The sequence below is a fragment of the Trachemys scripta genome, chromosome 1 (genome assembly GCF_013100865.1).
Source record: "Trachemys scripta elegans isolate TJP31775 chromosome 1, CAS_Tse_1.0, whole genome shotgun sequence".
NCBI classification, from domain to species: Eukaryota; Metazoa; Chordata; order Testudines; family Emydidae; genus Trachemys; species Trachemys scripta.
In genome coordinates this window covers 6,578,352-6,603,692 of record NC_048298.1, presented here as the reverse complement: position 1 = coordinate 6,603,692, position 25,341 = coordinate 6,578,352, and the positions used below count along the sequence as shown (strand labels likewise).

At 41.3% G+C, this 25,341-nt stretch overlaps 1 protein-coding gene across 1 annotated transcript in view; it reads left to right on the top strand.

Annotated features, from left to right (window-relative positions):
• Positions 1-25,341, top strand: part of LRGUK (leucine rich repeats and guanylate kinase domain containing) — a gene marked incomplete at its 5' end in the record, with an annotated part of 76,493 nt that overhangs the window by 8,105 nt on the left and 43,047 nt on the right. Inside the window, 4 exon segments of the mRNA XM_034764241.1 lie at positions 691-815; positions 5,093-5,236; positions 10,496-10,576; positions 12,332-12,418. Of these exon segments, the coding sequence (XP_034620132.1) occupies positions 691-815; positions 5,093-5,236; positions 10,496-10,576; positions 12,332-12,418 (437 nt within the window).

The following is a 25,341-nucleotide window of genomic DNA, read 5'->3' as shown; positions in this document are numbered from 1 at the left end:
ACCCCCCTCTAGCCTTAGGTTCAAAGTTACAGCAAACAGAGGTAAACACCCTAGTAAAAGGTACATTTACAAGTTGAGAAAACAAAGGTAAATTAACACGCCTTGCCTGCCTGTTTACTTACAAGTTTGAAATATGAGAGACTTGTTCAGAAAGATGTGGAGAACCTGGATTGATGTCTGGTCCCTCTTAGTCCCAAGAGCGAGCAACCCCCTTAATAAGAGCACAAACAAAAGCCTTCCCCCCCCCCAAGATTTGAAAGTATCTTGTCCCTTTATTGGTACTTTGGGTCAGGTGTCAGCCAGGTTACCTGAGCTTCTTAACTGGGTCTCACTGTGCTAGGTGCTGCACAAACATATAGTAAAGTATGGTCCCTGCCTCAAAGAATTTATAATCTTGAGTCCTGGCTCCTGCAACTGACTTGACATGTTTGGAGCCCCATTGACTTCAATGGACCTCCCAACAGGTGTAAAGAACGTGCATGCAGTTGCAGGATTGGGGCTCGGGCTTGAGAGACAAGATGTAAATGGTGGTTGAAACAAATAAGTTACACTGGAAGGAGGAAGACAGTGTATTAGTAAAATGAACGTCTGTGTATGAGAAAGAGAGACCGACCTGCTAACTTAGTTCTAAATATTGCTATGATTTTTTTGTATGTGATTATTTTCCTTAAGTGCAACACTGATGCATAGATAATAATATAGAGGAGATCAAAGGACTAGAGAAATGCCGTAGTCTGACTTTCCTTAGCTTGGCACACAACAGGATCACTACAATCAGTGGTTTGAAAAACTTACCTGTCAAAATACTCTGTCTGGTAAGTGATGAGTTAATTTTTTTAATAAAAGCTCTCTTCTTCAAATGGCCTTGTTCAGCTCCTTAAGAAATGTATTTATGATAAGTCGTCTGGTTTCCATAGGTCTGTTTATAGTGGACACAAGTAAACTTTGGTTAAAATTTTGCTTTTGTACTATATACTGTTTTAGTAATGTCCTATCTCATTTTCTCTTTGGTAACCCTTTTAGAATTTAAAAATATCAACAGTGTGTGGGCCCTAAATATAATGTGTGAAAGAATCAAAACTTTATTTTGAAAGAATCAGATGTATATAGAAGAAATTAATTAATTAAAACAGTGATGTTTTTAAATTGACATTCCCTTGCAAAGTTGTTTTGGTTTACAGTAGCACTGTGCTAGGATATGAGGGGTGAAAGGGAAACTGCCCAGCCTATATTTAAAAAAAAAATTTTTTTTTTAATTAATGGAGATATCCTATCTCCTAGAACTGGAAGGGACCTTGAAAGGTCATCGAGTCCAGCCCCCGGCCTTCACTAGCAGGACCAATTACTGATTTTTTGCCCCAACTCCCTAAGTGACCCCCTCAAGGATTGAACTCACAACCTGGGTTTAGCAGGCCAATGCTCTAACCACTGAGCTATCCCTTCACCCTGAGTAAAATTCAGTAAGTTAATAACATCAGTTATAGAAGGAAACTTATTTTGAGGCTCTTGAAGTCAGAGTGGCAGCATGGCCCAATAAATAGGTCATGGGCCTTATTTCAGGATACGTTGGTTCTGTTCCTGACTCTGACACTATGTGGTTTACTTATCACAGAATAGAATATCAGGGTTGGAAGGGACCTCAGGAGGTCATCTAGTCCAACCCCCTGCTCAAAGCAGGACCAATCCCCAACTAAATCACACTTACCTCAGTGTGCCTTTGTGTCTCAGTTTCCCCTTCTGTAAAATGGGGATAATACCTAGCCTTATTTGTAAAGCCCTTTGTGATTCTTCAGTGAAAATTACTATGTAAATGCTAAGTAGTAATAGCTGTAAGTGGTGTTAGAAACATAGGTAAGAATATTTTTAAATATGAGCTGAATGTGTGCTTTTAAGTCATTGTAAAAGCACAAAGTACATTTTTCCACCTCTTCATTTAATTTTCTTTGTAATTATGATCTTTAAAATAATGTAATTGATATCTAAAAGAACTTGATCTGAAAATACATATGTACATGCTTAAGTTTATACACCTTAAGAGCAAATAAATACGTGAGTGTGTCATGTAAAGCAAGTTCTTTATTTTTATGTCTTTATTTGTCAAAGACAAATGCAAAGTGCTCCACTTAGGAAGGAAAAATCAGTTTCACACATACAGAATGGGAAGAGATGTGTTTAGGAAGGAGTACGGCAGAAAGGGATCTAGGGGTTATAGTGGACCACAAGCTAAATATGAGTCAACACTGTGATGCTGTTGCAAAAAAAGCAAACATGATTCTGGGATGTATTAACAGGTGTGTTGTGAGCAAGACACGAGAAGTCATTCTTCCGCTCTACTCTGCTCTGGTTAGGCCTCAGCTGGAGTATTGTGTCCAGTTCTGGGCACCGCATTTTAAAAAAAATGTGGAGAAATTGGAAAGGGTCCAGAGAAGAGCAACAAGAATGATTAAAGGTCTTGAGAACATGACCTATGAAGGAAGGCTGAAAGAATTGGGTTTGTTTAGTTTGGAAAAGAGAAGACTGAGAGGGGACATGATAGCAGTTTTCAGGTATTTAAAAGGGTGTCATAAGGAGGAGGGAGAAAACTTGTTCACCTTAGCCTCTAAGGGTAGAACCAGAAGCAATGGGTTTAAACTGCAGCAAGGGAGGTCTAGGTTGGACACTAGGAAAAAGTTCCTAACTGTCAGGGTGGTTAAACACTGGAATAAATTGCCTAGGGAGGTTGTGGAATCTCCATCTCTGGAGATATTTAAGAGTAGGTTAGATAAATGTCTATCAGGGATGGTCTAGACAGTATTTGGTCCTGCCATGCGGGCAGGGGACTGGACTCGATGACCTCTCGAGGTCCCTTCCAGTCCTAGAATCTATGAATCTATGTCCATATCATTTTTAACTTGTTTTTCTGTGCTAAAGTACAAAATGGCACTGTAATATAGAAAAGAATAGTTAAGTCTTACATAAGTCAAATGCAATTGTTCCTTTCACTTCTTTAACTGATTAGCTTATTTTAATATGCGCTAAAATGTGTTCATTTTTAATAGTGGACAAAGTAATGAGCACTCCTGTATTTCAGGCATACCATTCTTTGCAAATCCCTCAGTGCCAATGAATCTGGAGCTCTGGCTCTCAGTGGAAGTAGAAAAGATTGATTCAGATTGAGAAAAATCGTATATTAAAATCACTGAAATGAATTATAAACTTGTTGAAAATTACATTTTCAGAAAGATCTCTTTTCTCTTTATACTGTTTTAAAAATACTTATTCATCCTTTTCCTTAAGTAGAAACAGAGCAAGTCACTTAACTTCTCTGTTTCTGTTTCCCCATCTGTAAAAGGGGCTAATAACACTTATACCTTATTAGTTGTATTTGAAAATGTTTTGAAGGTGAGAACTGCTATGAAACTGCAAAGCATTATTAATATGACCACGTTCTGTATTTTTGTATTTCCATGCTACTGTGACTGCTCACATAAAGACTTCTCTTTTTTCTTTAATCAGCAAAGTAGGTAGTCACATAAAAATGATATAAATAGTGAAATTTCAATGTAGTGTCTTCTTTTACAAATTCAATTAAGATGCAAAGAGACTGTACGTGGCAGAAAAGGGTTATTTTTTCCCTTTGATTCAGCTTTCTTTCCCATTCCCTCTTGAGCTCTTTCGGAAAGAAAATAGAAAGGTCTCAAGTTCAGAGGAAGGAGCGTCAGTAATTGTAAATACTGCTTAGATACGCCAAAGAGCCCATATTCTGCCCTTGTTTGCAAAAAAAATAATGAGTAGTGCTGTAATGAACTGGATGCTGAAGAGGTTTACACTTTCCAAAAGAGGATTCCGCACACAAATCCCTTTGGTGCACAGAATTTTGTGTGTACCATTTGCACGGCACTTTGCAACTACCACTCTGAGCTGTACCTTATTGAACAGAAGTCTCCTGAGGAAGAGGAAGGGAAGAGAGCGTCTCCTTGCTATTAATAGCCTGATCAAAGATTTAAAAGTCAGGAAAAATGTCAAGGGCAGACAACCGGATCAACATCGCAATCCGTTTATTTATTTATTTCTCTAGTTCCTAAATATTTATTAATAGCATTTGAAGTTCCCAAATAGCTTTCAGCATAAAGTGACACTGGTGGAATGAGATGCGTAGCTTTCAAGGTTATGATTACAGATTGTGTCAGGTGGAGAGCCCATCTCGGTAGCTACAGCAATTGGGGCCCACGATTAACGCACAAGCTAGCATGCTATACCATGCTAGGAGTTGGTAATAGGGATGGCTGTATGATTGATTGGGCTTCAAGAAATGAAACTGCCTGGAACCTATTCAGAAACATGTGACCTTTTCATCTCTTCTTCTCTCCTGGAGAAAGGGGAATCTGGCCTTGTGTGGTGTACAGAGAAAAGCTACTTTAGGGGGCCTCAAAAGCACCAAGCAATCCCAACTACCAGATTCTGATATGCTTCCTTACAATAATTTCAGTGGTGGTATTCATGGAGTAAGATACTACCTAAACTAGAGGTTTCCTTAGGATAACACCCACTGAGGTGAATAGGATAAGTTGACACATCAGAGAGCTATTGTTTCGGGTTGCCTGCAGACTCAGGAAAATAACAGTGTATTGGTTTATGTACAGTTTACATTTTGATCTTTTTGCAGCCATATAGGTAACAAACATAATTTGTAATAGATGAAAGCTTGGCTTCTGGGCACAATTCTACAGTGGTGACGGGATTCTGTAGCCACTTCCATGGCTATGAAATTGCAGAGAAAATCAGGGCCCTGTTTATTTTACTGACACGCAGCACCAATATGCGTGCTACTTAAGGTAGTGCACTGAAGATAAACCAGTCAGGATTTGTTATTTCTTGAGCAAAATGAGAAATTATAAACTGGCATCTCAAGATAAGGATCGGGTTAATATGAGGGACAATGTTACTTTCATGCAATGCTAATGTATACAAGACCTAGGAGAAGAGAAATGGTATTTAAAGTGAACACAGAAATTACCCATTTAGACAGTAGGATGCTGTTCTTCATCAGAAATATTTTTTTCACCTATGAAAGCTTGTAAGGACTTATTATATACTTTGGATTGATTTTCAGTGCTCTAACCAGATTGAGAAGATAACTGGTTTGGAGGACCTGAAAGTCCTCCAGAACTTGGACTTGTCCAGTAATAAAATCAGTAGCTTAGAAGGTTTGGAGGAACATGATCTACTAGAAGTGATCAACCTAGAAAATAATCAGGTAACATCCTGCATACTAATCTGAATTGTTTTTAGCTTTACTGTCTCTTTCTGAAATTCAGCTCTTCGAAGTTCAAATCAAAAATCCCATAACACTACAAGAAAGAAATGGCTTTCACTTTATAACCCATTCTTCCACCCTTACTTATGTTGAGTAGCACCTTACTCCCTGCTCTTGTTTAATTGCTTGGACTAATTTCTATTTATGTGGGTAACTCTTAGGGAGCATTTAGTGCTCGTGATTGTGAAGGACGGACACATTCCCTAGAGTGGATACCACAGGGATATCACATTACAGGGAATGGCTGCATAGGTACTGACTCTGTGGGCGCTATGGGAATGGAGCACTCACAGAAGAAAATAGTGGCAGCTCAGCACCCACTGGCAGCCCAGATCAGCTCCACCCCCCCCCCAGCACCTCCCGCCCACCATGATCAGCTGTTCAGCGGTGTGCAGGAGGCACTGTGGGGGAGGATTGGGGATGGGAAGAGGCAGGATGGGGGTAGGGCTTGGGGGAAGTGGTGGAGTGGGGGCAGGGCCTGGGGTGGAGTGGTGGTCCAGCACCCCCCCAGGGAAATCACAAATTCGGCGCCTCTAAATGGCTGTGCTGCCTTCTTCCATCCAGCTGTGCCAGAGAACCTCTACTTATACCTTAGCTACTCCAGCCCCCAGCCCCAACAGATCTTGCCAATGTCCCTCAATCCTGCAACATGCAGGAGGTCAGACTGGATGATCATGATGATCCCTTCTGACCTTAAAATATGTGAGCTTCTCCCTGGGCCTCTGTCAGAGAATACCAGTCATGCATACCGTAAAATGGCTTTCGTTATACAGATAAATGGATCAGACCATCCAGCTCTTTTATATCTGTAATCTTAACAAGGATTTGAACTCTGGGTCCTATAGGCAACGGTTAACCCATTAACCCAGCAGATCAGAGACACTAAAGGTCTTTAATTTCAGAAAAGACCCTCAGTGGATGAAGTAATATATTTTATTGGACCATCTTCTGGTGAATTCAATAAATAATACTACCTAACCCACTTTGTCTCTCTAATATCCTGTGACCAACACAGCTACAACACTGCCTACCTCAATGGATAAGTCATTCTCCTATCAAAGCCAAGACTTTGTGGTTATGATCTTAACCCACCTGAAATTATGAATTTTAAAATGTAGGCAAATAAAAAGCAACAATAAAAACTGTAAATTGAAATATTCAGATTATTCTCCCAATTTTCAGGATACACCTACAAGTGTTAACATAACCATTGTGAATTCTCTTTATAGCATCATATTCAGGTCAACATTTAAAGACACATCAGTGTTTAAAATCACACAAGGCAGGATGCTAACTATAGTATGGTCATCATTAGCATTAATAATGCAGCCTCCGTTGCCTCATGTAGTTTTCTTTGTTCTCTACAGCAGGCAGAAGTTATTAATTTGTTTATGTCAACATTTCGTTTATGTCCTCTTTTAATGAAATATTACTGAACTGAGCAATGAATTGCCACCTTTCCAATATCTCCTTCTCTAGAGAGACTTTAAGGGAATATTATTAACATTGGTAAAATCTAAAATTTCATTTACCTGAAAATGTTGCATTAAACTATTCGGTGTTCAATCAATATCTTAGGTGGCTGGTGTTCTATTTTTGACAATGGCATTAGAGTCAATGTATTTGATTAAAAATTCCAAACCATGTGACCTACTACTGCAGAGCAGAGTTTCTCTGGTATCACAAATGATCACACTGGATTTCATCTTCTCCCAATTTCAAGGGTTGGAAGAAAGGTCTGGAACCAGTTCTGACTCTGGATCAGTCCTCAAAGTGTTCATGGCTTCTTCCATCTGAATGGATCGCAGGCAGGACTCATGGTTCTTATGTCCCTGAACTTTAATCCCTAGACAAATGGAGCAGCATTGTGATCTATGGGCCTCATTTAGGTATCTTAGACAGTGGTTACGAGGGTCAAAATAGAGAATTTAGAGCTGTAAGAGAGTTTTCCTTGATCCCTATGATCTTTGCAGGTTCTGCCATATATAGAAAGAAAGAAAGATTTTATGGGAAAATTTCCCTCTAAAAACTATATTAGGGTGCAGAACCAAGAAACAATAAATGATCTATTTCCAGGGGGAAAACCCCTATCTAGGGGAATAAACAGTGTCCAACAAAATAAGAAGCAAGGAATTCAGACTTGCTGCTTTGGCATTTGGAAGGAATTGTTGGTTTATGGGAGGCCATTCCTATCATGTAGCGTCACTTGGAACTTTCTCAGGCACAGGTGCATTCCAGGAGCCTTCAGAAGTGTCTAGTATAACAATCATTGCTGGGATAGAGCAACAGTACTCTAGGCAGGTTTCTGGTCAGTGGAGTCTTTTGAGTTTCCCTTTTCCATGAGGCCACGGAGACTGAGCGTTCCTCTCATCCCAGAGGTAGGTAGGACACATTGATGGGACAGTGTAGGGCAGTGGTTCCCAAACTTGTTCCGCCACATGTGCAGGGAAAGCCCCTGGCAGGCTGGGCCGGTTTGTTTACCTGCTGCGTCCGCAGGTTCGGCTGCGGTTCGCTGCTCCAGGCCAATAGGAGCTGCTGGAAGCGTCGCAGGCCAAGGGACGTACTGGCCGCCGCTTCCCGCAGCCCCCATTGGCCTGGAGCAGTGAACCGCGGTCACTGGGAGCTGTGATCGGCCGAACCTGCGGACGCGGCAGGTAAACAAACCGGCCCGGCCCACCAGGGGCTTTCCCTGCGCAAGCGGCGGAACAAGTTTGGGAACCACTGGTGTAGAGAAATCTTTAGCTACCACTTCATGAACTGTATATATCTAGAGGTTAAAATAACTATCCAGAAATGATATTGTTCTGGGACCTTTCAGCTGTCCTGAATTCATGATTCAAGAAAACTCGGAACAACAGCGTAACATTAGCTTGGTTAGATGCCCAGTATGTCTGTTTTAAAGACAAGTATCTCATTAACTGCTCTGTAATCAGTAATGGCACCTGTGTTATCATCTCACCATAGTGGGACATTTTTCCTTTAAGTACTATTCTGTAGGAATTCTTCATCCATAGTATCAAAAGAATAGGTCTGGAAAATATAATGCAAAAGGTACACCAATTACTACCTTTCAGCAGATGCTTAATATTCCTGCATAAAAAGAGAAATCAGAATGACCCTTCAGAATCTCCAGTGTTTAAACACAAACCCCTTCCAGAACTGTACCCAAAAGGTGTGACGCTTCTGGTTTACAGTTTAGCTCTCTCAGGGGCATGCAGTAGTTGTGAAGCAGTCAACACACCCGCACTTGTTCAGTCTATCAACTTTATTCATTTTATATTTAATCATGTAAAGCACAGGTGAGTACAGACCAGCAGGCCACTTGTCCAATTTTAAACTGGACAGGCCTGCTTTTGTAATCTTTGTCCCTTGTCCAGTGCTGAGATGAAACCGGACATAGTTTCTGTCTCTGCCCATGCTGGCCTGACCTCACATACAACATGCGTGTGAGGTCATGCTGGTGGGGACAAGGCAGTGCGCTGTTCAAAATGACACCCCCTTGCAGCTTGACCTCGCATGTACTGTGCTTGTAAGGTTACGCCAGCGGAGGTGGGGTCATGCTGGCGGAGGTAGGCCCACGCCATTCCCAGAAGCACCAGAATGTCCAGTATTCCAGGAATGTGCGAGTGGCCACCCTAAGTACAGATCACACAAACAATAAAATACTCTAGACACAATGTCCCTCACTAGCTCCTCCTTCGCTTGGGAATCCTTGGAGGATCATCTGTGTTCCCTCAGGCGGGCAGGGTCCTCTGCCCCCTTGCTTATCCTGCCCCTGCAGCTGCCTCCCTCATCTTAATCTGGTACAAAATGGCGTTCAGGCCCAGTTTGTTCATTCCCCTCCGGTGAATCCCTTTATAGACGCCTGCTAGGGTCACTTGCTTCTTTTGTTCTGCCTTTTGGTAATTTCTCACTGCTCTCAACCTCCCCCATCTTCAGACAAACAGGGGAAGTGTCTTCTCCCAGCTCGAGCAAACCCATTTGCTCAAGGTATTTGAATAGAACATCATTCAGTGCACTCACCATTGACTCTGGCCTAGAAGAGACATGACACAGCCCTGCTAACTCAGAGTGGATCTACATGCCTATAAGCTTTTCATGACATAGTAGATTCATGATACAATTTAATAAAATCATTCACAATTCAGAAGTGGTACAGACCAAACCCGCACACCATCACAGCATCAGTTCAGGACTCTATAAAAATATAAAGCACCCATACAAAATAAAGTGAAATAAGTAGGCAAAGATACCATTTTTGAAATAGTACAGAATGATTTAAAAGATTTACATTAACTGGCTCCCACAGTGACGATTTACAATCCAGTTTTTCAAAAGTGGGCATAATGGTCTTATCTGCAAAAAATGTATGTGCAAAAAAATCCATACTTGTGAATGCAACATGTCTGATTGCATAGGCAAAGGGATAATTGTGTGCACAAATGAGTACTTGCATGTGCAGATAATAGGGGGTGGGGTGACTTCCTGATCAGGTGTCATTCTACACACAAATCCACTATTGGTGCATCTATTCAGAATCATTCAGTATCTTGTGTTGTTTTTCAACACAGATAATGTATGCATGTCTTGTTTTAATTGTCAAGTCCTGTGATTGGTCTTAGCAGTCAAAAGCAGCCAATCACGCAGGTTTTAGAGTGAGGGCCCTCACTATGACTTTGCTTTGGACACCAAATGAAAAAAAAAGTCCTTTACAGAAAGGGAGATTTTTTCCTGCTTGTGACTCTAAACCTTCAGGAACTGACTGCAAGCCGCAGTCTTTCAGGGCACCCCATTGTCTGGCTAGTTCACTTCAGCCAAAAGTACTACTATCTGATAGCGGTTTGTTTAATGGCCTGTATGAAATGTGGTGGTGGTTCTTAGTGTATTTCCAGTGTCTCCAAAAAAATAAATTGGGCACTTTGCGGTTTGGCAAGATATTATGCAAAAGATTGGAGAGAACTATGTCTTTTAAAATAACCATCCGGTCTTGCCTAAGCGAGCCACCCAAGCATTATGGAAGCTACTTGAGTTGTGTGACAAGAAGTGTGTTACTGCATGCCGTGGATATGTGTACACCTTTGGTAGGTGTAGTGGGGTTTTCCTGTCCACATTTTAGTTTGGCACCGAGATGCTTTCTCCCCATAGTTATCTTACGCTATGTGGCTTTTTACTGATATCATTTTTTCTGCGAATAACTAGATTTCTGAACTGGGTGAGCTGGAATATATTGAAGACCTGCCTCTCCTCAGAGTGCTCAATCTGTTAAGAAACCCAGTACAGGTAAGAAAAAGGTGAATAAGTATCTGAAAATGTCCTTGCAGTGCATAGTTCATCCTATGTCAAAGTGTTAGAGATATGTATGGACGGAATAGATGCTGGGCATGCCCCTCTAAAAATATGTAAAAGCTTTAGGGCCCTGATTCAGTTCCCAATGAAGTTCATGGACAGGATCCCATTAATTTCAAAGGCAGCTGGATCAAACCCTGAGTGAACAGCCACCTTTTACAACTGCCTCTCCTTGGAATCTCTGTAGCTCTGTCAGTCCCAGGATATTAGAGAGATAAGGTGCTTGAGGTAATATCTTTTTATTGGACCAAACTCTGTTAGTGAGAGAGACAGGCTTTTGAGCTTACACAGAGCTCTTCTTGTGTAAGCTCGAAAGCTTCTCTCTCACCAACAGAAGCCTCATCCACCTTGTCTGTCCTTGGAATGGGCATCTTCTTTCTTTATGATAGACTTGTTTCTCATTCAAGGGCCCTACAATCTTCCCTGATTAATGAGCTAAAACAGCCCATATATCAATGACAGAAACCTTTAAAGTGGAGTAAAATCTTATGTACTGACTTTGTACACCATGGATTTATAACTTGTCCTGGATGGTGCTGAAGATTAAAGGTCCTAGCACCCTGCTTTGATTATTTTAGATCCTCTTTGAACTTTGCAGTGTTTTCCAATGTCTGGGGAAGAAATATTAAGGGCTTAACTTCTCCCTCCTGTTTCAAGATAACTCTGTCGATTTCTATGGTGGCTTCCTTGAGAATAGTCTGTTGTTGCATGCAATTAAATGAACGTAAAGAAATGTTTGAAATATACCACCTCTTCCTGACCTTGCAGCATTCTGCAGCATTTCAGAAAAATTCTGGATGGGTGAGGAAGGGGCAACACATATAGAACATTATCTGTGATTATATTATGTTTTGCAAAGTTGCAGAATTGGGTGGGGGGAAGTGGAGCATAGGAACCTATGAAAAGTTGGAGAACCAAGGTCAGGGGGTCAGTCACCATAGCAAATGATGCCCCTAGCCCTTTTATATTACAATAGACAAAGCTCCTGAGAGCAGAATTTTACCCCATTAAAATGCATCTCTCTGTGTGTGCATATTTTTTCCAGTTAATTTACAGGGTTTTCAGTTACTTGTGAAAAATAAACAACAATTATCTTAAAACAGCTTTGAGACGGTCTTTGAATTTCAATGGTTTAACAGGGCCTGACTTTTCTCAGAATTAATATGCTTCAGCAGGTTGTCAAGATGTCAGCTTCCTATTTAATTGTTAATTATTCTTTTTTATTATGTATCAGACTTATTTTTTTAGTGATTTACATGCATACATAGTGATTATATTTTATACTCTAACTTTAAAGAAAAGTTCCCATAACACTACTTGCAAGATTAGTGGTATTAGCCATGTGTTATTATCTAATTCCCATATGGGTAATTACTTTCTGTCCATCTATGTTTCCTGTACATTTTCAGTTGGATATGGTATTATTCTTCAGTTCCTGTTCCAAACTGTTATACAATGTTGCTTTAAGCTGGTAAACAGCTCTCTGGTTTCTTTCTAGAGGCGGCTGCATTTCAGTGGTGGAGGAAGTGATCGGTTTATGCAACACATTGAGATCTTTTGTGATGAAAGACGTTATACATTATAAGATATTATGTTAAAATGCCTTCGGGATATTATTTGCTATCTGAATTTAAATATTTAGATATGTAAAAGTGAAAACAACTGAACGCTTTCTTTTATTTCTATCAGGAACAAACAGATTATTGGCTCTTGGTGATTTTCATATTGCTCCGACTAACAGAGTTGGATCACAAGAAGATTAAAGTGGAAGAAAAGGTATATGGCAACTGTTGGAAACACCACATAGTTCTGGAATGGTGCTAAATAATCCTGTTTCCTTCTGGGAAAGGTGGTAAATGCAAGTTGTTTTCATAAATATTTATGTGGAGATAAAAATTGCTTTATGTGGGGGTGGGGAAAAAATTCCCCACACTCCAGCCAGTAGGTATCAGTTCAGTTCAGTTTTGCTTTTAAGACCCTGACATCTGACGATATATCTGTTGTATTGTCAAAAGCAACTCTAGTTTACCAATATATAATTCTTACATAAAGACTGTATTTCTTAATGAAAAAGTAGATTCTAACTGTCAGAGCAGTCCCTAGGTGGTAGTTTAGATTCATTAGTTAATATTTGTAAAGTGCTTTGACGTAATCACGATGTTACTGCTATTATTTTCTTAAGATATCTCATGCTGCAAAGTGAACTGTCTGAAAGCTATAAAATACTAGTAATTCTTTTAGCTGTTTTTATTAGTTAGGATGTGATTTTTAAAAGAGCCTTCTGCAAGAAATAACTGGAGGGACTAGTTGGTAACCCTGGCACTATGTAGAATGTTTCACTTCTAGGGCTCCTTTTATACTTACAGGGGAGCTGTATTTAGAAATACACGGTTCCTGTGTATAAGGGACTAGAATGCATGGGCCAAACCCATATTAGAATCATCAGGATTAAGAACTTGCTAGCCTAGGCCAGAACACTTCCTTTAAAAATGGTCCTTAGCTCGTTCACTCCAGCCTTGTCACCCATATTAGAATTCTTTTCAAATATGATTCCCCAGCAAGTGTAGACAGGGCCCAGAACACTGATTTAAATCTGCCTGGGATGGAGTAGCCAAAAGGGCTACCATCTGATAGTTGTGGTTTGGTGGCCTGTATGAAATGAGTTGGTGGCTCTTAATCTATTTCCTAATGGGCTGCTGTCTACATAAAAAAATATCCACTGATCAGTAACATGATTAGAAGTTTCAGCAGAATGGACCAAGAATATAATGGACTTGGAGACTGACCTCCCCTCTCCCTCCTAGATCAAAGCTGAAGTACCTTTTCAGGACCATTTTGGAGGAAGCTTGCATTGATGGTACCCCTGCTTTCCCTTTCCTGGGAAATAAATGAATGATTTCTGTCTCTATGACTTTCAATCTGGTATTTTTCACCAGCACTAAGAACAGAAAAATTAATGAATAATGAAAATATAGACAAAATGATGGTGTACTTTATGAGCTGACCCCCTTCCCTTAGCCTTATCCTTCCAGCCAAGAAAAGATAGAATAAATTAAGAGAGATGGTGAGTTAGTTTTGGGTGCTTTCCACCTATTTCTTGAGCTGAGTTTAAATTTCCCAAAAAGCTTTATATAGTCACGCAATCATAGCTAAGCCAGATATAACAATTGCCCCTTGTAAATATGAAGCCATCATTATTCAGACTACTTTATAAAGGGTATTGCAGGTAAGAAGAAGGACATCACTTTTCCCTTCCTATGCCTCTAACTCTGGAAACAGGTTGCTGCTGTGAACAAGTATGATCCTCCTCCAGAAGTAGTTGCTGCTAAAGATCACATGACCCATATTATGTACAGCATGATTCAGCCACAGAGGATCTTTGACAGGTAATCTTATCTTCAGTTCACATCTGGTCCTGTAGGTGGCACTCAGGTAAAGCAGAATATGTTGTTATATTTAGTGGGACATTTCTCTGTCCCTCTTCCACCTTTAAATCAGCCTCCCAAAGAGTAGGCATTCTGCAGTCTGCTGTTGTCAGTCTGAAAATTAGGCATATCCTGCTTGGTTGAATTGATTATGAAATGAAGTTAGTTGCTCACCTTGAAGCTCTGAGACAGATTGCCCACAGCTCTGTTTCTTTTAAACAATCTGTTGAAGCAGATGGCCATTTGCACCATAAATGAAAGATGCGAAAACTCTATCAATACCCAGTGGCAATTTAAAAATCTCTAGAGGGAGAAGAGAGCTCTAAAATTTATCTTCTTTCTACTCTATTTACTTCTTCCTTTCAAACTGTTGGCATCCCATTGTGAGCGAAATAGCTTTACTTTGCAACTCAGAACACAATTTACACGCCCAGATTTTCAAGCTTGCATTTATGGAATTCTGGCCAGTTCTGCATTTGGAAGGGAAAGGTGTTGACTACTGGTTAAAGCACAGAATTGGGAGTCAGATCTCGGTCCTATTCCCCGCATTGCTGCTGTTTTGCTGTGTGACCTGTCTCTGCTTCATTTTCCATCTCTAAAATGGGACTATTGCTCATCTACCTCCCAGGGATGTTGGGCTTAATTCATTAATATTTGTAAAGTGCTTTGAAATACTCATGAAAGGTGCTGTAGATATGCACTGTATTATTATTAAGGTCAAGATTTAGGCACTCATGATCACTTAAGTTCCCAAAAGCCTACTTAAGCACCAATTTGGGCACCTAAACACATAACTGGGCACTCTGACGTAGGTCCATACTTTAGTAATCCTGAAATCTACATTTTTAGAAGACGCTCATTGTGATTTCTACAGTTAGAATGGCTTCCTCTCTATGGCCCTGATCCTGAAAGTTGCTGAGCATGGTCTCCATGGCTCTGATTGCTCTCAAGGGGCCCAGCTGCCTACAAAAGGCAGTTAGCATCTCGCAGGATCGGGCTGTAATTGAGTATTTCTTGAATAGCATAATTGCTTTGCCAGAAGGCATCCATGCTTGGCATCCTTCCAACACAGACATAGGCCCAGTTCAGGTATTTCTTTATGGGTGTATGTATGTGAGTTCAGTGCTGGAGATATACATGTCTGTAAACCTCTGTATTCAGTCAGAAGTACTGTATAAACAAACAGGTAAACACATGGTCTGGCACTTAAGGTAGCAACCAATAATGTTAATTAAGCTTTGAGTGCTTGCCAGTGCTCAGCTGGAAAAGCACGCACTGCCCTCATTAGTGAAATCTTCCTTAATGATGATTTTTTCTAATTTTCTAAATTAGAAAATGCTCCTTGTAGCCACATTTGTATAGTTCATTTGCATTAATCTCCTTAGATCACATGCAGGACATTTTTATTTACTGTATTATTAATAATTCCATTAAAAAACTATGTAAAGAACTGCAAAGTTGAATAGTTGTACACTCAACAATCAGGAAATGTCAACATTAACATTAACATTGTGCAATACCCTTTCTGTGTAGGCAATTCAATACTGTCTTTAATCATAGAACATTCTACTATTTAAATAATACAATATAATATGTGATTTTTTTCTACAACTTTAGATACACATGAAGGCTAAGTCACAGTCTATAAGTACCCGGGGAAAAGAAATTTGGTCATAGTGGGCTTTTTAGTCTAGCAAACAAAGGTTTGAGTTCGATATAAAGGCTGGAAGTTGAGACTAGAGAAATTAAGATTAGAAATAAGGCACAATTTTTTGTAACAACAAGGATAATTAACCATCAGAACAACTTAACAAGGGTTTTCCATTACTGGAAATTTTAAAATCAAGATTGGATGTTTTTCCAAAGATATGTTCTGACTCAATCACAGCTATTGGACTTGAAGTCCTATGGCCTGTGTTATACAGGAGATCAGACGAAATGATCACAGTGGTCCCTTTGGACCTTAAAATATATGAATCTTTGAGAATTGTGTATTACTTTGAATGCCAAAGCCCACAAGTTGCAAAATACACAGTGAATGAGCCAAGGGCACCACACCTTACAAGATACTCCTTACAAGGTTGTGGGGGCAAAATTGTATGATGTAATTAAACACTGTATTGTAATGTGTTCTTTTTGTTCTGCTGATAAAATAGTAAATATGGGGACTTTGAGGAGACATGTTCCTGTGGTCTAGCAACAGGAATGTATTTAAAGAAATTAGAGTTCTAAGTAAAAACAACAGGGAGTCTTGTGGCACCTTAAAGACTAACAAATTTATTAGAGCATAAGCTTTCATGGGGTGTGACCCACTTATTCAGATGTATGGAGTGAAAATTACAGTAGGCAGGCATAAATATACAGCACAAGAAAAGATGGGTGTTGCCTTACCAAATGATTCAATTAGGGTGGATGTGTCCTATTCCCAAGAGTTGACAAGAAGTTGTGAATGCCAACAGTGTAAAAATTACTTTTTATAGTGCTAACAATGCCAATTCCATCAGGGTGGATGGCCCATACTCAACAGTTGATGGGAGATTACTTCTTGTAGTGACCCAGCCACTTCCTGTCTTTATTCAGGCCTAATTTGATGGTGTCAAGTTTGCAAATGAATTCCTGCTCTTCAGTTTCTCATTGAAGTCTGTTTTTGAAGTTTTTTTTGTTGAAGAATGGCCACTTTTAAGTCTGAAATTGAGTGTCCAGGGAGGTTAAAATACTCTCCCACTGGTTTTTGAATGTTATAATTCTTGACATCTGCTTTGTGTCCATTTATTCTTTTGCGTAGAGACTGTCTGGTTTGGCCAATGTACATGGCAGATGGGCATTACTGGCAAATGATGTCATATATGACATTAGTAGCCGTGCAAGTGAATGAGTCCCTGATGGTGTGGCTGATGTGGTTAGGTCCTGTGATGGTGTCACTTGAGTAGATATGTGGACAGAGTTGGCAACGGGGTTTGTTGCAGGGGATGGTTCCTGGGTTGGTGTTTCTGTGTGGTGTGCGGTTGCTGGTGAGTATTTGCCTCAGGTTGGGTGGCTGTCTGTAAGCGAGGTCTGGTCTGCCTCCCAAGATTTGTGAGAGCGAGGGATTGTCTTCCAGGATAGGTTGTAGATCCTTGATGGTGTTCTGGAGAGGCTTTAGGTGGGGGCTGTAGGTGATGGCCAGTGGCGTTCTGTTACTTTTTTTGTTGGACCTGTCCTGTAGTAGGTGACTTCTGGGTACCCGTCTGGCTATGTCAATCTGTTTCTTCTCTTCCCCAGGTGGGTATTGTAGTTTTAAGAATGCTTGAAAGAAATCCTGAAGGTGTCTGTCCCTGTCTGAGGGATTGGAGCAAATGTGGTTGTATCTTAGGGCTAGCCTGTAGATGATGGTTTGTGTGGTGTGTTCTGGATGAAAGCTAGAGGCATGTAGGTAAGTATAGCGGTCAGTAGGTTTCCGGTATAGGGTGGTGTTTGTGTCCATCCCTTATTTGCATGGTAGTATCCAGGAAATGGATTTCTTGTGTGGACTGGTTCAGGCTGAGGTTGGTGATGGGGTGGAAATTGTTGAAGTCCCGGTGGAATTCTTCAAGGGCCTCCTTCCCGTGGGTCCAGATGATGAAGATCTCGTCAACGTAGCGCAAGTAGAGAAGGGGCACTTGGGTACAAGAGATGAGGAAACATTGTTCTAAGTTTGCCATAAAAATGTTGGCATACTGTGGGGCCATGCAGGTACCCCTAGCAATGCCGCTGACTTGAAGGTATAAATCGTCCCCAAATCTGAAATGATTGTGGCTGAGGACAAAGTCACAAAGTTCTGTCACCAGGTGAGCCGTGACATCACTGGGGATACTGTTCCTGACAATTGGTAGTCCATCTTTGTGTGGACTGTTGGTGTAGAGAGCTTCTACATCCATAGTGGCCAGGATGGTGTTTTCTGAAAGACCACCAATGGATTGTAGTTTCCTGGGGAAGTCAGTGGTGTCTCAAAGATAGCTGGGAGTACTTGTGGTGTAGGGCCCGAGAAGAGAGTCATCAAGTAATTATATATTGTATAGATACACAATATGACACTACTTTATAAAAGAGATGACAATAGAGAGAAATCCGCATTTTACCAGGTTGTATCAGTTACTTGTGTATTATATGTATTTTTAAGGGATATATTAGAAATATATTGAAGAAACTGATTTTATCGTCACATGCTGGGTTGACATCATTAGTCACATGTGACATGGCCTTGAGAGGGTAATGAGAACACCTCTACTGTGTGTAAATAAATTCTGAAATCACTAGTTATTAAACGTGTTTCATGGAATTCCCATCTTTAAAAGGTCCCTTTTTAATAATTCACTCACTGACTGTAATAGTTATCGCTGTCACTGGCATCTGTTGGGCTTGTTCTGTGTTGATCTGGTCCCTTCCTGACAGCAAATGGCAGAAAGGGGGAAGGCAACATGAAAACATGGAGTAACAGTGAAGGAAGGGGGAGTTTCTTGACTTGAACTGAATGCATCACAGTAGCAATTTTTTGCTGTAGAAAATACAGGGAGAGTATTTTGCATATTGTTATTACATTGACATTTTTAATGTCTCGGTGTATTTTGTAAAGATTATTTTTGTGGCAGTTGTGTAAATATGTCTATAATCAGGATAAAAGCTATGTCCCTAAGGGTGCTGCCCTTCGGGTGCTCATGCGCCCTGCGCCTTTGATCAGAGATTTTTGGTGGCAGTGTCCATTCGGCCCACACATGTGCCCTACACATCCTCATGTCCCGCACTGAGGCTATATAGAGCTGTGTGGGCAAACCATCCTCAGTTCCTTCGCAACCACCTTCAGCCTGAGACTGAGTCTCTAGCATGTCTCCTTCTACTAATACTTTAGCATAGTTAGTTAGTTATAGTTGTAAATAGTTCATATTTGTAAATGGCTTCCCTTTGCTTTGTTTTCCCCGTTTAGTAGGGTCACTTTGGACTCTTTATTTCTGGGGTATGCCTGGATCCCTAGTCTTTAAACATTGTCTTTCTTGTCAGGAGTCTATCCTGCTTAGTGATGGACACTCTTGGTGTGTCAAGCGTTTGGGGTATACTCATATTCCCTTGAAATGTAAGATCTGTACTTCGTTTCAGAGAAGATCTCATTAGAAGAGGGAGTTCAAATTCAGGCTTCTTGTGATGGAGCAAGCCTTAAAACCAGCTTTGGATCAGGGCTTTGAGAACCCCCCTGTATTTGGATGGATTTCAGTCTCCTGGAGCTTCAAGGAGTGAGACTGCTAGTACCCTGTCTACTTACAGATCTAGGTCACCAAGGGCTTTTAGGGGTACGATTCCTGCTACCCCAGTTGCCTCAGGATCTTGGTCACCGAAGGACATAAAGGAGAAGTTGGTGACTACCTCAGCCATTTCAGGATCCCTGTCACCAAAAACCTCCGTGGGGGTGTCTGCATCTGTGCCTATAGTACCAAGACTCTAGTGCTCCAAGTTGGTGGAAACTGATAAGAAAAGCAGGAGTGCTAAATCTCTGGGAAAGAGGCCACGGTCAGTGAAGACCGCCAGCCCCAAAAGGAGCACGGCTGAGGCTCCAAGTGCTTCTGGTACCGTGAAGATGTCTGAGGCTGCTTCTAAGGCTCATGCCGCTACTAAAAAAAAATGGTTCCAAAGACCTCCCTTGCTTCCAGTGGTCACAACCACACTAGCAAGAATTCAGCATTACTTGACCTTTCAGTACCCTTGGTACTTATGCCCTGGACTGCAACATCTGAATATGTTACTTAGGTGTGCTTATTCCTCAAGACAGATATCTATCTCATACTGACACCAACTTCTTATGTTCTTTCGTATTGTAGGAGTTCAGATACTTAAAAGATCTGTTTCTAATGAGTTGAAATATCCACTGCTTACTGGTATCGTACACTTTTTGATACAGAAATCATCTGGGTCACCTGCTACCCACATCTCATTGAGACCTTCTGGTTCTCCAACTTCGATCATTCATGGAGATCAGTTATCATCTCCTTTAGAGAATGTGCATGAGGACTCTGACTCGGATACTCAGTTTTCAGTTCAAGGGTCTTTGAAGAGTATTTATTCACCTCTGCATATTGAAAGAAGGGAGGATAATAAACATCCACCACTTTCAACCAGTTGAGATGACCAATAGTAGCTATCTCTGCCTATGCCCTATGACTCTCTCTAGCAATCTTACTGGAATCCATGGGTCCTATACTGCCAACAGTTTCTAAGGGCGCCCAGTACAAACCACAGGGAACATAGGAAATTCCATTTCCCTGTGCCTTTGCTCCCTCCTCATCAAACAGAGTTGGTACAATAGACCTTTGAGGAGCAGGAGGCAAGGGCTGATGAAGAGGTGAAACCTCATCCAAATATCTCTTCTTCATCCCCTGATGAGGCTATAATGCCCCCTCAACCTTCATGGCAGATTATTTTTGTCATTTCCAGGACCTGATGAAGCGAGTTGGGGTTATGCTTCAAATTCCTTTTGAGGAAGTTCAGGACTCCCATCATAAACTCCTAGATATTTTGTAAACCTCAACCTTGTTGCAAGTGGCTTTTCCAATTAATGAGGCTCTCTTTGAGCCAGCCACACTGATCTGGTAAACTCCCGCCATGACACCGCCTACATGCCAACAAAAAGTATTATCTTCTTTCCAAGGGTTTGGAATTTTTATTTATACATTCCACACCAAATTCCTTAGTTGCGGATGCAATGAATGAACATGAAAGGCAGCACAACACGAGTGCTGCTCCATATAATAAGGACCAGTGGCATCTTGTTCTTTCTGTTCACAAGAGCTACTCTTCTGTGACATTACAATTTAAAATAATGAATCACCAAGCACTCATGTCCAAATAGGACTTCCTGAATTATAACAAATTTAACACCTTTATTGAACATTAACCAAAAGAGCCCATGAACAATTCAAAGCCATCATACAGGAAGGTCAACTTTTAGCAAAAACATCCTTGCAGACCTGCTTGAATGCAGCTGATACCTCAATCCAGTCCATTTTCACCACCACCGTGATGAGATGAGTGTCTTGGCTTCAGCTGTTGGACTTCCTTACAAAAGTGCAGACTATTGGTGAGAACCTTCCTTTTGATGGCCATGAATGGTTTTTGGAGTCTACAGATGACACTCTTCATACCTCGAAGCACTACACTTAGATCCCTCGCTATATATATACCTGCAAATAAAAGAAAGTTTAGCAGGTCTCAGATGGCACAGAGATTTCACCCAGCTTATTATTTTACCTTCCCTAGACCACCCAAGCCACTGGCCAATGTATATGCAGCTACTACCACAGCTGTCTCATCCCAGCCATCCATGTCGTCCAGGCACCAGTTTTGATGGCTTGGTCCACAGTCTGAACCACCCTCTCAACAGGGCCTTATTGCTCCACCATCCCAACTTCCTTCCCCTCTTTGGACATGATCTATCCCAATTTCAACCTGCTTGGGAGAGCATAACATCTGACAAATGGATTTTGGAGGCCATCTGAACAACTATGTGAAACATCAGAAATTCAGGATGGTGACTCTAGCAGGTATAATTCCCTCCCCAGATTCCAAAGTTTCATTTGTGAATCTTGACCTTCAAGACACCTACTTTTATATTGTAATTCATCCCCCTCATAAGAGGTTTCTTTGTTTCATAGTCAATCACAACCACTACTGTGTGCTGCCTGTCAGCCTCTCCTTTGCCCCAAAGATATTCCCAAAGGTTATGTCGGTCATATCTGCCCATCTTTGTCATCTAGGAATAATCATCTTCCCTTATCTCAATGATTGGGTACTCAGAGGTCATTCTTATCATGAGGTCCTATAGGCATTGCAAACCACAAGGTCCACAGCTTAGGCCTCCAACTCACTCCTGAAAAGTGTGTTTTGCCCACAGTTCAACAGATAACCATAACAGGCAAAATTTACCTTCCTGGGGACAACTTCATGAACCTAAAAAAAATCTTGCTGCAAGAATTCAGATAAGTCCTCAAGCCGTGGCAAGAAATTGTCTTCAGCTGTTGGTCATATGGCAGCATGTATCTTTGTAACCCAACATGCCAAATTATCTCTCTGAAGTTTCCAGGGATGGCTCAGGACAGTTTACATACCAAACAAACACAGTCTCAACAGACAGGTCTTTGTTCCTTGGCAAGTCCTGGAAAGCTCAATTGGTGTAATATCCTTCCAAGATATCTTTGAGAGTTCCTTTCTTTCAAACTCCTCTGACTGTTGTTATAACATCAGGAATATCCCTCTTGGACTGGGGAGCTCCTTTTGGACCAGGGCAAATGGTCTGTCTAAGAGAGTCTTCTGCACATAAACATTCTGGAACTGAGAGCAATCAGGGGGGCTTGCTCCGACATCCTCCCATTGATCAGAGCCAAATCCATCAAGATCATGACAGACAACGTGGTCTGCCTGTTCTACATCAATTGTCAGGATGGGACATGTTCCCCATCACTCTGTGCTGAATCGATGAAATTCTTGAATTGGCACATGGCCAACTGAATAGTCATCTCAGCAGCTTATCTTTTGAGCATTCAGAACACCACCGCCGACAACCTCAGAAGACGCTTATCTGAGAGTTACAAATGGGAGTTGGATTCTTAGGTCCTCCACAACATATTTCTAACCTAAGGGTGTCTAGAAGTCGATCTTTGTGCCACTGCAGCCAATGCAAAATGCAACAGATTCTGTTCGAGAGGGGGACTTGATCCCCAATCACCAGGAGAGGCCTTCCTCATCTCATGGGTGAAGTGTCTCCTTTATGCATACCTACCAATGCCGTTGCTCTTAAAAGTCCTCAGCAAGATCAAGGAGGGCAAGGCCAAAGTCATTCTGATTGCACCAACTGGCCAAGACAAGTCTGGTATCCTTACCTCATCCAACTTACCTCTCACCCAACTTGGTGGCTTCTGACCAGTCCCCGCCAGATGTCTCATGATGTCGGTCAGACAATTCACCCCAACCTGGATGTTCTGCATCTCCAAGCATGGCTCCTTAATGGTTTTGTGAGTAAGAGTCTTGTTCATCAGATGTGCCACAGGTATTGGTAAACAGCAGGAAGGAATCTACGAGATGCATTTACCTTCAAAAATGAAAGAGATAATCTTTAATGTACCCATCAACAAGTTTCTCCTGCCTGCTCTTCTCTTTCCAATGTCCTAGACTACCTATTGGAATTGAAAAGATCAGGGCTTTCTATGACCTCTATCAAAATTAACTTGGAAGATATAACTGCCTTTCATTCATCCTTAGAAGGTTTTTCAGTTTTCGCTTATCCTATGTCAAGATTTCTAAGAGGTCTAATGAATCTTTTCCCCAAAATTGGAGACCCTACTCCAATCTAGGACTTGAACCTTGCCCTTAATTGCCTCATTAGACTACCATGCACCATGAGTGGTGGCTATCACTTCTGCCTGGAGTATCAGGGAACTGGGGGCCTTAATGGCAGATCTTCCAGGTACAATGACAAGGTCTCATTACAACCAGTTCCTATGTTTTTAACTAAAATACCTTCTGAATTTCAACAGATCCAAGGGATCTGCGATCTCCCTGCAAAGACTTTCAGGGTGGATTTCTGGGTGTATTATTGCTTGTTATGACTTGGCTGACATTCAACCTCCCCCTAGAGTGGGGAGCATTCTACAGGGTCACAGTCTACACAGTAGCTTTATTCAAAGACGTTCCAGATGTCTCAAAGATGCTGAAATCTGCAGAGCTGCAACATAAATCTCTGTACAGACTTTCTCTAACCTTTATGTTCTGGTTCTTGCCATTAGACAGGTGCTGCAGTTCGCAATGCAATTCTCTCTTCAGTACTGGACTCTGCTCCAAAGCTCCCTCCTCTGTAAGGGGATACTGCTCGGGAGTCACCATAAGGACACTGCTTAAAGAAGGAGAAGGTTACTCACCTTGCACAGTAACTGGAGTTCTTTGAGATGTGTGTCTCTATGGATGCTCCAGTACCTGTCCTCCTTTCCCTCCGCTTCAGAGTCTCCCTTGTGGGACTTTGCAATGAGGAAGGAACTGAGGGCCGTTCACTGTGCAGCCTTATGTAGCTTCGATGAAGGGCGTGAGGATGTGTAGGGCACGTGTGTGGGCCAAATGGGCACTGCTACCAAAAATATCTGATTAAAGATGCAGGGCGCATGTGTACCTGAAGTGGAGCACCCATATGGAGACACATCTTGAAGAACTCCAGTTACTGAACAAGGTGAGTAACCTCTTCTTCTACTGAGGGATTCCACTGACATCCTAACCCAAGGGTAGTCTAGAGTAGTGTTTCTCAACTTTTTTGATACCAGGGATTGGCTTGCTGCCTTCTTAAACTGTGTCTGGGAGATCTCAGGAATTGGTGCCAATCCACAGACCGGTTGTTGAGAAACACTGGCCTAGAGAACAGGGCGCTAGACTGGGATGCAAGTGACCTCGGTTCAGTTCTCAGCTTAGCCACAGAATCCCTCTGTGACCTTGGGCAAATCACTTAAATCTAATCTGTGTCTCTGTTTCTCATCTGTAAAGTGAGGATAGTACTTTCCTACTTCACAGGAGTGTTGTGATGAAGAAATTCATTAATGCTTTAGAGGCACAAGGAGAGTATGGTACTATATCAGTACCTAGACAGATAGAACTGTTTTGCTGGTGTGAGCTGATGCAGGAGAGAAGCCATTACTCTGAATTATCTAATTTTTTCCCTTCACTTATGCTTAACAGCTAACATTATTTCAGATAGATTAATCATCTACTTCTGTTGCTGTTTCCATTATACACTCTGTTTTCAGGCATTTATACTCAGCTATTTGAAATCACATTAGTCTGAAGTTTGGAACCTAGATGTGATTTGTTTTCTTTAAAAGAAAACGTAAATGGGTCAAGCCGTTTATTAGTTTCAAAAACAGCTGGGGTTTTTAAAAATTATTTCAGCTGGTGTTTGTCACATCAAATGACATAATCTTAACCTCTCTGGTAAGATTTTCAAAAACAAAATGTCTAAATTTACACTCCGTACGTAGGCACCTAATAAGAGGCCTCACTTTCAAAAGTGCAGCGCACCCACAAATGCCCATTGACTTTAAAGGGAGCAGCTGAACGCTCAGCACTTCTGAAAATCAAGCCACTTAATATGGATTTAGGCTAAAATATTGTAAAAATGGGCACCTAAAGTTAGGCCTCTGTGTTTCTGCAAACACTTTGCATCCTATCCTGCAGAGTGCTTCGGTCAGTGGGAATTAAGGGTGCTTAGTGCTACACAGGATTGGGCCCATAATCCTT